General features: G+C 41.3%; 1 protein-coding gene across 6 annotated transcripts in view; it reads right to left on the reverse strand.

Moving 5' to 3' along the window:
* AFF2 (ALF transcription elongation factor 2) overlaps positions 1 to 12,703 on the reverse strand; it is a 393,570-nt gene that overhangs the window by 285,058 nt on the left and 95,809 nt on the right. For 5 of the 6 annotated variants that reach the window (XM_081178936.1, XM_081178935.1, XM_081178934.1 and 2 more), the window contains exon 2: positions 8,834 to 8,954. In XM_081178936.1, coding sequence (XP_081035062.1) covers positions 8,834 to 8,954 — 121 coding nt within the window. Of the gene's footprint in view, positions 1 to 8,833; positions 8,955 to 11,824; positions 12,054 to 12,703 lie in introns of those variants that run through there. The other variant, XM_081178938.1, reaches the window with a different exon arrangement.

Genomic DNA, 12,703 nt, shown 5'->3' on the forward strand with positions numbered 1-12,703 from the left:
CAGAACCTATAGCTTAGCAACTGGGAAGGGCAAGCGAATATCCTTAGCGTACAAGAAGGAACTCAACATCTCTCTTGTTGAGGTGTGGAAAGAAAGTCTTCAGCATTTGCTTTGTCCCTGCTTAGTGTGTGAGGTAGGCACCCCTAGCCACATGCAGATATAAGCAGTCAATAGAGTTCATACCCATTGGCTTGGGCTGCATGTGACATTTCAAGTTGAGAGAGAAAGGTACAAGAAGTGGTTAGTGCCTGCTCTGTTTGTAGTATCCCCTACAAACAGCAGCTGGAGTCCTCAAAGGCAAGTCCGGCCTTTGACCCTTGAGCTGCCAGCCTAGAGCAGGGGTAGCCAATGTAATGGCCTCCAGAACTACAATGCCCACCATCCTTAACCATTGGCCATGCTGGTTGGGACTGGTGGGTGTTGTAGAGCACAGCATCTGGAGGGGCTTCACGCTGGGTACCCCAATGGAGAAGAAAAGGGAAGCGCGTAGAAAGGCTGGCAGCAATGGCAAACAGGACCCCCAGGCAGTCTACTATGTTAGATGGTGAAGGTTATAAGTTATAGCTATCTAAGGGTTTGTACACATTACCATATACTCCAGCGTGCTCCCGCCGCTGTTTTATCTAAGCCAGGTTCACACGACGTTAGCCACAATCCATCTGTGTCCCGCAGCCTTAAGGGGAATACTCCTCTTTGGATCTGTTTCTCCTGAAACCAGGTTCCATCCGGTTTGAAAACAGAAGCCACAGTTCTGTCGCGCTCTGAACAAGTTCGGGCGGCTTTTGCACATGCATGGTTGGCAGTGCGCCCACACACCACAGGGGAAGAAATCGTCGGGCGAAGGCATCCCCCTGCCTCTGCTTTGGTGTGAACAGTGGTGGGAGAAAGCGACTGGGAAATGCAGCGCAAGGAAAATGAACTTCAGGCTGCTAGTGTGAGCAGAGTCTAACTCAGAGATTTCCAAACAGTGTTAGTGTGTCAGCAGCAGTCTTCCCGTGCTCCTTCCAGGGCTAGAAAGGGGTTAGTTTAACCTCCAGTTTGCTAGTCAAACTGAATCAATGTGTTAGGAAATGATGCATGTCTAAAAAGTGTGTCACCAACATGGAAAGTTTGGAAAGCACTGGCCTAACTTGTCGTATTACATTGTGAGGCAGAAAACTTTAGAAAGCTTTTCTTAATATTATTGTTCTGCTCAGTGCTTTTTTTCTGGGGGTACGCAGGGGTACACATACCCCTAAACATTTTGTGAAACTAAGTTTGGGCAGTATTTCAATATGAGTAGGATAATGAAAGTACCCCTAAACAACTTTCTTCTACAGATTGCTTAAGATCTATTATAAAAGGAATATGTATCTATATAAATTGTTGCCAGCTAGATTTGGAAGTCCTCTGTTCTGTTTTCTAGAACCGTTTAGAGTCTGTTTTGCAAATCTATGATTCACAGTTATTTTCTGTGCAGCAGTTATTAAGCAAATCCTGACTCATTTTTGACATTATTATGTTTTCATCTCCAGTGCTTTTCTACTCTGTTTTCCAGACTGTTTCTTCTTTCTCACCCCCAAAGAATCCTTTTATATGAACAGGAATTTGTACACAGATTATTGCTCATTTTATGGGCCAAAGTTACATCTGAGCAGTAGCTAGAAATAATTTTTTTAAGAGAGGTAATTTACTAGGAGTAACTTGAGTCTACCTCTAAAGGAAAGGGGAAGGGTAGCCAAGTGTGAACTGGCTTGAAGAAACTTAATGATTATACAAATTCCCCTGAACTAAATACATTTTTTTGAGGCTATGAGTGATGTGCTTGTTTTTAAGTAGGGGCAAAATTAACTATTTTATTCCACAGGAGGATGCAAATACAGGAAATGACTGGAGAAAGTATGTAGTTTGCTGAGATTAAGAGTGAAGTGTGTCTCTAGTTTTAAATTGGGGTGGGTTCCAGCAGTGCCATTGCTCCTTTAGGAATGACAAATGCTGTTATATTTTCATCCCTGTTTCCTCTCCATTTTGATTATTTGTGATACTTAAAAGTGGAACTGGATGAGGCATAATCAGCACCCATGGTTCTGTCAATGCAACTGTAACAGAAAAAGGTAGATCTAAAGGTATTCAGTAGTTACTTTTTATCTCTGCTGCAAAATGAAATGGAAAATTGGTCTCTCTGGACGGGTGTATTTCTGAAAGTGTATTCTGGCACATGTCCGTGACACAACAAAAGTGCATTAGTGGTGGGTTTATTCTGCCATATTAGTTGCTCTGCGACACTTCCCCAATGCTACCACATTATTGCCATGTGTGGAAGGCCTACAGCACATCAAACGTGGAACAATAATAAACCAGAACATTTGTGGAATAAAAAGCTATGGGATTTCATGGAGGAAAGCAATCAGAAGAGTATCCTCGGTGATTACCACAACCTGGAGTGTTGTCAGATCGTAGTCCTTAGGCATGAACCCCAAATCTATTGAGGTGGCCCCAAACTCTTTTGCCCTTTCCCACCTTTTCTCAACATTATTTTTCAAAGAAACCTTGCTCATAGGGTTAGTCTGCAAAGCGCAGCATGGAGGAGACCCCAGCCACCCCGTCTTAATTCCCCAGAAGCACCCATCCATACAAATCAGGCAATGCAAATTTTATGCAAATGCACACTCATGCACCTGTGTCCCAAATCCGTTAAGTAGTTTGCAACACCCCGGATCATAACACTGGAGTATAAGATTATGAGGAAAGGGTGGGGGGAATAGGAAGAATGCATTCCCCCCCCCTTCTGGTTTTCCTCCGAGGGCTTCTATTCAAGGAGCTGTGCACTGAAGTAAATATTTAGAAAGCTCATCAATTGTGTAAAGCTAAGAATTACACTGTATACAAGAAACAGTTTTGGGTTTTTTAAAAGCACACACACCAAAACTGAAAACAAAAAAGCCCACTCTTAAATTGGTAATTTTGAGTGGCAAAAAAGTGCATTCCATTTAAGCTAAGAATAAGCTCTTTGTGCCTGACCCGCCTCCTTCAACCGAAGCTGCACAATGAACTTGTTTGGGCAGCAGCCAAAGCTAGCCTAGGCTCAGCCCCCCCAATTTTTTAAACAAGGAGATTCCATTGTGCTTAAGGGACCGGGAGGAATTACGATGCAAATGGTGAACACTTGCTTGCTTGTTCTCCTCCTCTCATATCCTCCCTGCAGTATTGCTGAGGCAGCATTTGTGTAAGGGGTGGGGAGCTGGGCCGCTGCCACTTAGACAATTCTCGTCTTAAGGGTCTGGTTACACTATGCGGATTTTCACTTCTGGAAAGGTGAGGAAATGGGGATATCTGGTTGCCTGGTAACGGTTCAGTATCAACATCAGAGACTGCTTTATACTGACTGAGACCCTTGGTCCATCTAGCTGACTGGCAGTCATTCTCCAGGGTTTCAGGCAGGGATATCTCCCACCCATACCTGGAGATGCTGAGGACTGAACTTGGTATTAATCAGTATTAAGGTAACTTCATATGTTCCTATGAGGTCCCTTAAGTGTATGCAGGCATCAGCTTGGCCAGCAAGAATTATAAGGAGCTAATATATTTTCTATGTTGTTTGGAAGGCTGATCTTTATCATTCTGGGCGTAGTCATCACCCAGTTACAGGTGTCTGGGATAAACATTTGATCAGGTACTGCATGGATCCCAGTTGTCTGACTCTATAGTAAGCTTTCTCCTAAACTTACTTACTTTCTTTCTTTCTTTCTTTCTTTCTTTCTTTCTTTCTTTCTTTCTTTCTTTCTTTCTTTCTTTCTTTCTTTCTCTTTCTTGTGAAGAACTAGTTGAAAACCCATTTCACCCATGCAGTTTTTTCTGAAGACTTAGGGAATCATAGAATTGTAGAGTTGAAAGGTACCCCAAGGTCCAACCCCCTGAAATGCAGGAATCTCAACTAGAGCATACGTGATAGATGGCCATCCAACCTCTGCTTACAAACCTCTAATGAAGGGGAGCCCACTAAGACATAAACTCCATGTCTGGTTTGATTCACTGGTATAATTCTTCACACTCATTCAAAGTCATTGATGAATAGCAAAATGTGATCCTCCCTGCTTTTTTAAAAATGTGTTTAATCAAGTAACATTTCACTTTTCCTAGAGTAAAGTGACGTCTGGCTACAGTTGTTCATGTCCCAGGCATTGGACATCAAGACACAATTTGCAAGCTACAGTTACTTGTTTCTTTGAGTCTTTCAGAAGCAGAGACTTCTGCAGACAAGGAGATGAGTTCTGGTTTTAGCAAGTGCTGGAAAAAATGCCTTAAAAAAAAAGTTCCACATAATTCTTTCCACAACCAGCTGGCCATGTTCCACACCATCTGGGACTCTCTTTCAAGCCAACTGCCTTAAAAGACCATGTTAAAGGTCCTACTGGCCCATTAATGTGCTGAGATGCAGGTGATTCTAATCATTAAGGTTAGAGTTCTGTATCACTCTTCTCTACAGAAATATACTGCTATCTACATAAATTATTTCCTACAAAAAGATTCACCTTTCCCTTTTGGGTAGATTTCCTCTTGTTTATTGTTTCCATTCTTTAGACTTGACTCCCCTTTCTTTATTCTCTTATCATCTCAGTGGCCCATAAAGCTCACTTTGCACTGAAGCAACTGGGTTCAATTTCTCAGTTTGAACTATTCCACATCAGTGACAAATGTCCGCATGAAAGGGTTTTAGCTGAATTTCTTCAATGGAGCTGAAGGACACTGTGACAACCAAAAGTGTCAGTGAATAAGAGACCATTCGCTTGGGGTAACCACATAAAACCAGTCCAAGACCCTTAAAAAGAGGCGTAAGACAAGGAGATAGCTAATCACCTAAGCTATCTACAGTCAACTTGGAAGATGTATTTAAAAAGCTGAGGTGGTTAGAAAAAGGAATCAATGGAAGTTATTAAATCATATACAATATGCAGATGATATAGCCATAACAGTCAAAAGTAAAAAAATAATACTACAAGAAATCCTGGAAGAACAAAGTGAAAAATAAAAAAGGTATGAAGGTGAATCTAGCCAAGATTAAAATAATGTTTGAAGAAGAGAATGATATACTATTTTAAAACAAAGAAACAAAGCACATTGAAGAAAACATTTAGGATAAAAAAAAATCATATTGAGAGCAGAAAACCAAATGAAATAGGGAGGAAAATAAAACAATCCTGGGCAGCCTTTGGAAAACACAGCTTTAAGATGAAAAATAGAAATATTTCCTTCGACTTGAAAGCTAAAGTGTTTAATAATAATAATAATGATTTACTACTTATACCCTGCTCATCTGGCCAGGCCTCCCCAGCCACTCTGGGTGGCTCCCAACAGAATATTAAAAACACAATAAAACATTAGACATTAAAAACTTCCCTAAACAGGGCTGCCTCCAGATGTCTTCTGAAAGTCAGAGAGTTGTTTATTTCTTTGACATCTGATGGATGGGCGTTCTACAGGGCAGGTGCCACTACCAAGAAGGCCCTCTGCCTGGTTCCCTTCTCGCAGTGAGGGAACCACCAGAAGGTCCTCGAAGCTGGACCTCAGTGTCCAGGCTGAACGATGGGGGTGGAGACACTCCTTCAGGTATACTGGGCCAATTACCTGTGCATATTACCTGTGATGTGTAATAGTGGAGAAAAACAGTCCATGGACTTCAGCTAGATTGGTAAAGAAAAAGCAATTTATATGCACTGTATATGCGATATAACATTGTGACACCGATGGCACTGTGGAACCCAATTTTTCTCTACCTGTTTCTCTGTTTAAATTTACAGCGCGTTTAACTGAAACACTTCTTTGATGTGTCTAGATCCGGCTCATGACACAGAGAAGTATGAACACCTCCAGAATAACACCACATTTTCTGGAATGAGCAATATTCTGAGAAAGAAAAACTAACAACTGGATGTAACAAAGATAGAAAGTTATGGTTGTAGTGGAAAAGGCCATGATGTTAAAATGGACAAATGCAGGACTTGCAGCAAGAGGTGCTTCAGGTCAAAGGAATAAAACAGTGTCAGTATGGAGGCCCTACAATCTCAAAAGACCAAGGAGACAACCACCTATGTGAAGGGTGGATAATCCAAAACTTGCAGCAGGTTTTATGTGCATGCAGGAAGCAAACAATGGATGTTAGATGTGGCAAAAGAAGCAGCAGAAACAGAATATAAACAGCTGTCTTGATGAAATTTCAGAGAACTTGGATAATTGAGTTTGGATAAGTGGGCATCATCAAGTCACAGGGTTTCTCCCATCATTGCCAAATTAAGATTAACATAAACTAGCAAAGTTTTGTGGGCCAACAGGGACATTATGAATGAGAGCAATGACAATCAGAAGTGAAGATCCTATTAATGTAGACACTGAAATGATCAAAAGGTATCCTAATTTATGCTGTGAACTGCCCCAAGATCTACAAATGAAGGGTGGTATACAACTTTAATAATTCATTTTATTCATTTTTATTTAAGGGACAGGGGTCATATCTCAACAGAAGAGCTAGGGATGTAAGGAGACAATGACTTCTGTCCCATTTTGTGTTCATTGCAATCAGCAGAGTTTCTGTGTTGCTACAGTTCGGAGTCTTACATTATTCAATTTGCTATGAACTATGGCTGGAACTAATGTAATTAATTACATAATTACTTTCCATGCATTTCAGTGGAAGAGAAACACCAAAAACAATGCAGAAAATAGCATAATTGTTTACATAATGCTTAGTAACTAAAAATAATGATGACAGAAAATAACAATGAATTTTGCCTCGAATTCACTTGTGTGATTTGTGCTCGTGACCTCGGACAATCATGCCTTCAGATCTAGGCTTATTCCACAGAGAAGACTTGAAAGGTTTCATCTTCCACTTTATCTGTTTGTTATATGAACCCTAGGTGGTATTTGCCAAAGACTGTCATTGATGGAAAGGAAAAAAGGAATCTGTGCATTTCAATCCAGCTGAATTCTTCAGGGAATGCTTTTGGGTGATCATCAAAGCAGCAGAGACAGTCAAATGGGGAACATCCCTTGGTGATGAAAATCACAGGCAAGGAAGTCCCTTGGAGGATTTTCAGAAGAGGCTCTGCTACCCTGCTGATATGCTGTACATTTTCAACCATTCTCCCAAAAGATAGCTTTGGATAGTTATGACAGTAAAAGAGAGAGAGAGAGTTTCCCCCTTTGCTTCAGAAAGAATTGTTTTTTCCGCATGAGGTGTATACCTTCTTAACCATCTAGGGATTGTGTGCCAGTTTGGAAGTGGTGGAGGTGGCAGGATATGCCAAGTGTTTTCCAGTAAAAAAAATTCAGATTGATACTAGTGGGTTGTCATTCCTGCATAAAGCCACTTAGGCTGCGTGAACAGATTCACATTCTCTCCTCCCCACCTCCGGCCCTGCCAGTCCTGTCCAGTTCCATTGTTTTGCCTGGTGGTTACTGCTTCAACACTATTTCCCTCGATACCATTGCTTCCACCTGGATTAGCCTGACGAGTGATATGAACCAATCAGGGATCATCTAGCAAACATAATGATGATACACCATTTCGTGACAAGATGAGATCTTGCTATATGATGTGGGTGAGGACTTGAGATTACATGAATGTGAACATTTCCTTAAGTGGCAAGAAGAAGAAGAAGAAGAAGAAGACGACGACGCAGCCAAAACAGCAGTGGGGCCAGGGGAGAGGGGAAATAAGCATTGGTGAAATGGTGACAGAACAGTCTTTTTCAACTAAGATCTTTATGCTAAGGAGCCTGCATAATTTACTAATGAGCAAGAAAACTGAGCAGGTCCAGGGGAGGATGATTTTGGTAGGATTCAATCCAGAGTTTACTTGCATGGGCTAAGGAGCTCGTTTTCACAGAGATTCTCTCAGTATTGCTCATTATTGTTCTGCTAGTTTTATATTTCTTGGATTTTGCTATGGGTTCTGGCAAGAGTTCCGGATACTGGGGTATACATTCACAACAGCAATTTAATGAGCAACACACTTCCCTTTATATGACATTTATATTCCTGTGAAAGGTTTGAGGGGAGAGGGGAAAGTAAGATATAAATTCAAAGAACCATCATCCTCAGTCTTTAATGAAAAGTGATAATAATAAAAACATTATTATTATTTTAAAAAACCTTGTAAATAAATAAATTATTTCAGGTGCCTTCTGGGAGTCTTATTTAAATTTAGTTTGTGGTGGGGTGGGTTTTTTTGTTTTAACTGGAAAAATAGAAAATACAAGCCCCTCCTTTCCTGACTGCAGAATTCCAAAGATATGCATCAGGGAGAACAAAGGCTTCTGGCATGTCTGTGTATTCTGTAGATATCACTAGTAAACCCATTTCTGGGCTATACCTTTTCATACGCAAGCCTTAGCCCCCAACACACAACCTGAAATGGCACAGCCCAGTCACAGGTTGAACACCTCAGAGAAAGCAGGGCCTCGACGGTCAACTCGCACGGCTGTCTTGCAGTGATATCATATTCAAGAAATCTCCATAGTGGGAACTGCCACTGAACTGTCATTGTTTCAGTGCTAATTATTCTTGCTATTGTAACAACCCTTTGCAGACTAGGGTACTTCAGCCACTGGGTGGATCTCATGCAGAAGAACCCAGTGGCAGCCCAGAGGACCCCCAATTGCCACAGATAATTAAACCAGTCAATGCACTTCTGTGGAAGCATATTTTGCAATGCATGAAACCAAGAGGATGCCCTCAGTGCTGCTGTCCTCTCTGAGGAACTAACATGTGATTAATGTTTGGTGAAATTGCGGAGGGTGGGGAGAGCTGCTTCAAATGAAATGAATGTTGAATACAGCTTCAGTTGTTTGTTTACCTTGTAGGGTTCTCCAAAGAGGTTAAAGCCAGATGTAAAGAAGTCTTCATCCTGCTGGACCTCTTGATTTCTCCGTTCCCATTCTTTCCTCTTTAATGCGTTCCGATCTTGTTCATAGTGACTAGAATTTTAAAAAGAGAGAGAAGTTGTTATTCTTCTTCATACCAAGACATTGTTCTTACCAGTTTTAAGTGGAAAGCCTTGCCCAGACTCATAATATCCAGCTGCCAGTTATTCAGGTGGGCCACCGGATCCAGACATTCCTATCTCCAGGTCTGGAGGTCCCTGTACCACCTGCAGAGGTTTGTGCCAGGTTTTCAGTTTTACCGCAACTGTCTTTAAACTTGTTACAAAAACCCGGTTGTAAATACAAATCAACAAGTTGCTCGTAAACAACTATTCTCCCCCCAGTTGTTTTTGCAGTTTGACTAGATTGCATTTAGTCTTCACTGTAATGTTAGCTTAGTTTAGACCCAATTCTGGCAGATAGGACTGGGCGATATCTAGTTTTCAGCATTGCTATATATCACCAGCTAAACATTGTGATATACTGATATATCACAATGTCTGATGTAAGAATGGAGCTATGTAGAAGCATTGGCTGGCTTCACAGTTTTTCTTACATTGTGATTTTTGCATGCCACACACAATACACATACCATGATTCTCAATATATTGCCAGGTCAAAAATTATGAAACTGATACAGACTTCAAACCAGTTTTGGACGATATATCAATATCGCCAGCCCTATTGGCAGGTGCGAAAATCTAAATCAAAGCATAGAGTCAACATGGTGCTATAGTCAGACTTTCTTGCTTACATAAATTGTCTAATAAAACAATTCACAGGTGGATTACAAACAACAACACATTTCTGTCTGCTGTCCCCTGCAAAGGAATTTCCAGAAAGTTTACATTTCTAGAGGGGTAGGTTGCAGGTGAAGGGAAGGTCTGAAATCTTGGAGAGCTGGTACCAGACTGAATAGACATTTCTGGGCTGGATGGGCTAACAATCCAAACTGGCATAAGGCAACTTCCTGAGTTGAACCCAGAGCCTTCTTCCTAGATGGGATGTACTTCAACACGTTTTCATAGGCAAAATACCATCATAACTACAGTAGTTTAAACTGTTCTATCTATCTATGGCAAGCAGGGCTACATGTGTGGGAGACATTTTAATAAGAGAAATTTATGCAACCAGAGTATTGTAACAGGAGCTTTGTTTTAATTAAAAAAAACCCACTTTTATTGCTGCTTTACGTGTTTAATTAAATCCCACCAATCTAATCCAGTCTGACATAAATCATTACTAAAAACATAATTATATAGTAAATAAGCAATATACCATTTACTATTTTCTAGTAGGTTAAAAAGTAGATTAATAAAAATCAAGCTCTATAATTGCTCAAATCAATGTACATAATTATAGTCTGTCCTTCTAGGCAGCACAGAGATGTAACAAATGGGATACATTGGCTGTTAGTTGTAAATCAGCACTTTAAAACAGAATGGTTGTGTTGACAAGTCTGAGAGAGATCCTTTGTTTAGGAAATAAAACAAATGAGAAACTTGATTTTAAGATTTTGGTTACTACACACCAAAAGCTTCTTGCTTTATCATTAAATGATTTGTGTGAATTGACTTTAAATTGCATATTGGCAGCCAAGTCCTAAACATTTGCACCAAAATATCTGCTTGAGCAAATCCATCAAAATGGACCTTAGTGGAATGTTTTAGGAACACAGGAAGCTGCCTTCTACTTAGCCAGATCAACCAGTATTGTCTGCACTGGCTGGCAGCAGTATACCATGGTTTCAGGCAGGAGTCTTCTGCATGCCCATCACTGAGCTGTGACCTTTCCACAGCTGATAACAGGGCAGTGCACCTGAGAGCAGCAGACTTGCAAGGGGGACATAGGGGAGGCTGTATGATGCACACAGCTCTGTCCTCAAGCAATTTTTGCTGCGTTGGGTTCTGCTGCCTCATTCTGCTTCGTGGTGGGGCTGGTTCTGAGAAAGTGTGAGTGGAGTGGGTATGTAGCTTGGGGGTACGTCTGGTTCCTTTGCTGTCACCTGAGGCTCAGGTTGCCTCATTGGCGTACAGTGAGTGCCTTCCATTAGCTTTAACTGGTGTCCCAACTGTGTCCCTATCTTGACAGAGATAGCCTAATTTGTGTTGTCTACCTCAAAGTTAGAACCTCTCAGATGGGCACCATTGCCATTATAGGAGAACAAAGGAGGTGTTCGTGATGTATTCTGGAACCCCTTTTTTCTAGAAAAATAGCACTGAATATAACCTAGATGTTACCAGAGCACAGACAACAGAAATTAGGCCATCCCTGTCCAGATAGGGACACAGTTGGGCCACCAGTCAAAGCTGATGGCACTCCTCACCCATGATTCACCCATGAATACAGCAGTAAAGAACCGGTATACTGACCCAAATTCTGTTTTCTGTTTCAATGGGATTCCAAATGGATTATATCTAGAACCAGTTAACACAAAAATGAGCTCAAAGCTTCCACTGTATTCCATTAGGTTTCCAGAAGCGGCTTTTATGTCATGTGAAAACCCAAATATAACACAGAAATTAACAGTTAGGGGAATGTCGGTGAAACAGAATAAGCTCCCATGTGAATGAAGCCATCATCAGAAGGATAAGCCATTTGGGTCAATACTTCCATGTTAAATAACATGACCAGTTTGCCAATGGAATGTGGCTGTGTGGGTTGGTAGAGGATTAAGACCTTAACTCACTCTCACAACTTACTACCTGTCAAGTCCAGCTGCCATACTTCATGCTCAACTGCACCTTCCTTTTACTTTTTGCTTATGGGTTTGGAAACTGCTAAGAAGATGACAGAACATCCATGGAGTGCATTTGGTCCAGATGTTCTAGCTGCTGGCCCCTCATTTACAACTTTTAGCCTGATGCCCAACATATTTCTTTATCTTTCATCTGAATGAGTCAAAACTGATGGGTTGAACTTACTGGGTAAAGCTTTTTCTCCTTGTGCCTTTCAAGAAACAGTAGGCACCTCCTACCCATTTTCCTCCTGTCTACTTTGAGTCAAGCCCAAGGAGACCACAAAGTGCTCCTCTTGAGACACTGCAGGAGTCACATAGTTCAAAATACACTGAAGTGGGTGAGAGCAGAGATGGTGAACCTGCTTCTTAATGTGGATTACAGCACCTTTGAGAACTTTTACTGCTATGTATTCTCGGATCAATGAGCTGAGGTTGAGATTCCAACCATACATTCACTGTGATGTCACAAAGCACATGGCAGAGCTGAAATTCAACAGTGTTGTGCTTCTGTGTGTCTCTGTGTGGGGGTGCTGTCAAGTCCCACTGTCATAAAGTCACAACATGCTTTGCAGCCAGTGATTTTGGCTTCCCATTCCAACTATTTTGGAGAAGGATGAACTACCGTACATTGCAATTATGTTCTCTGATTCTGTGCTACTTGTTAAGAGTAGAAGTCACACACAGGAGCAGGTAGTTACATATCTGAACCCATTCACAATGTGCTCTCAAGCCTTATAATGCACAGTCACTTCAGATCTGTTTGATAGAAGATGGTGGGTTCTGAACCCCAGACCACATCGCTGCCACAGATAACACTCACAGTCAAAAACAGGTATTTTCTCTCCCTCTGCTGTCTCTATTACTTTCCATCTGCACTATACATTTAAAGCAGAATCATATCCCTTTAAGCAGTCACAGATTCCCCCAAGAAATCATGAGCAGTGTACTGTATTTTTCGCCCTATAGAACGCACTATCCCATAAGGCGCACCTAGTTTTTTGGGGAGAAATAAAGGGGGAAAAATTATTTTTCCCCGAGGCATGGGGCTGGGGCGGGGGAAGCC

Source organism: Podarcis bocagei (genome assembly GCF_964188305.1).
Source record: "Podarcis bocagei genome assembly, chromosome: Z".
NCBI lineage: Eukaryota > Metazoa > Chordata > Lepidosauria > Squamata > Lacertidae > Podarcis > Podarcis bocagei.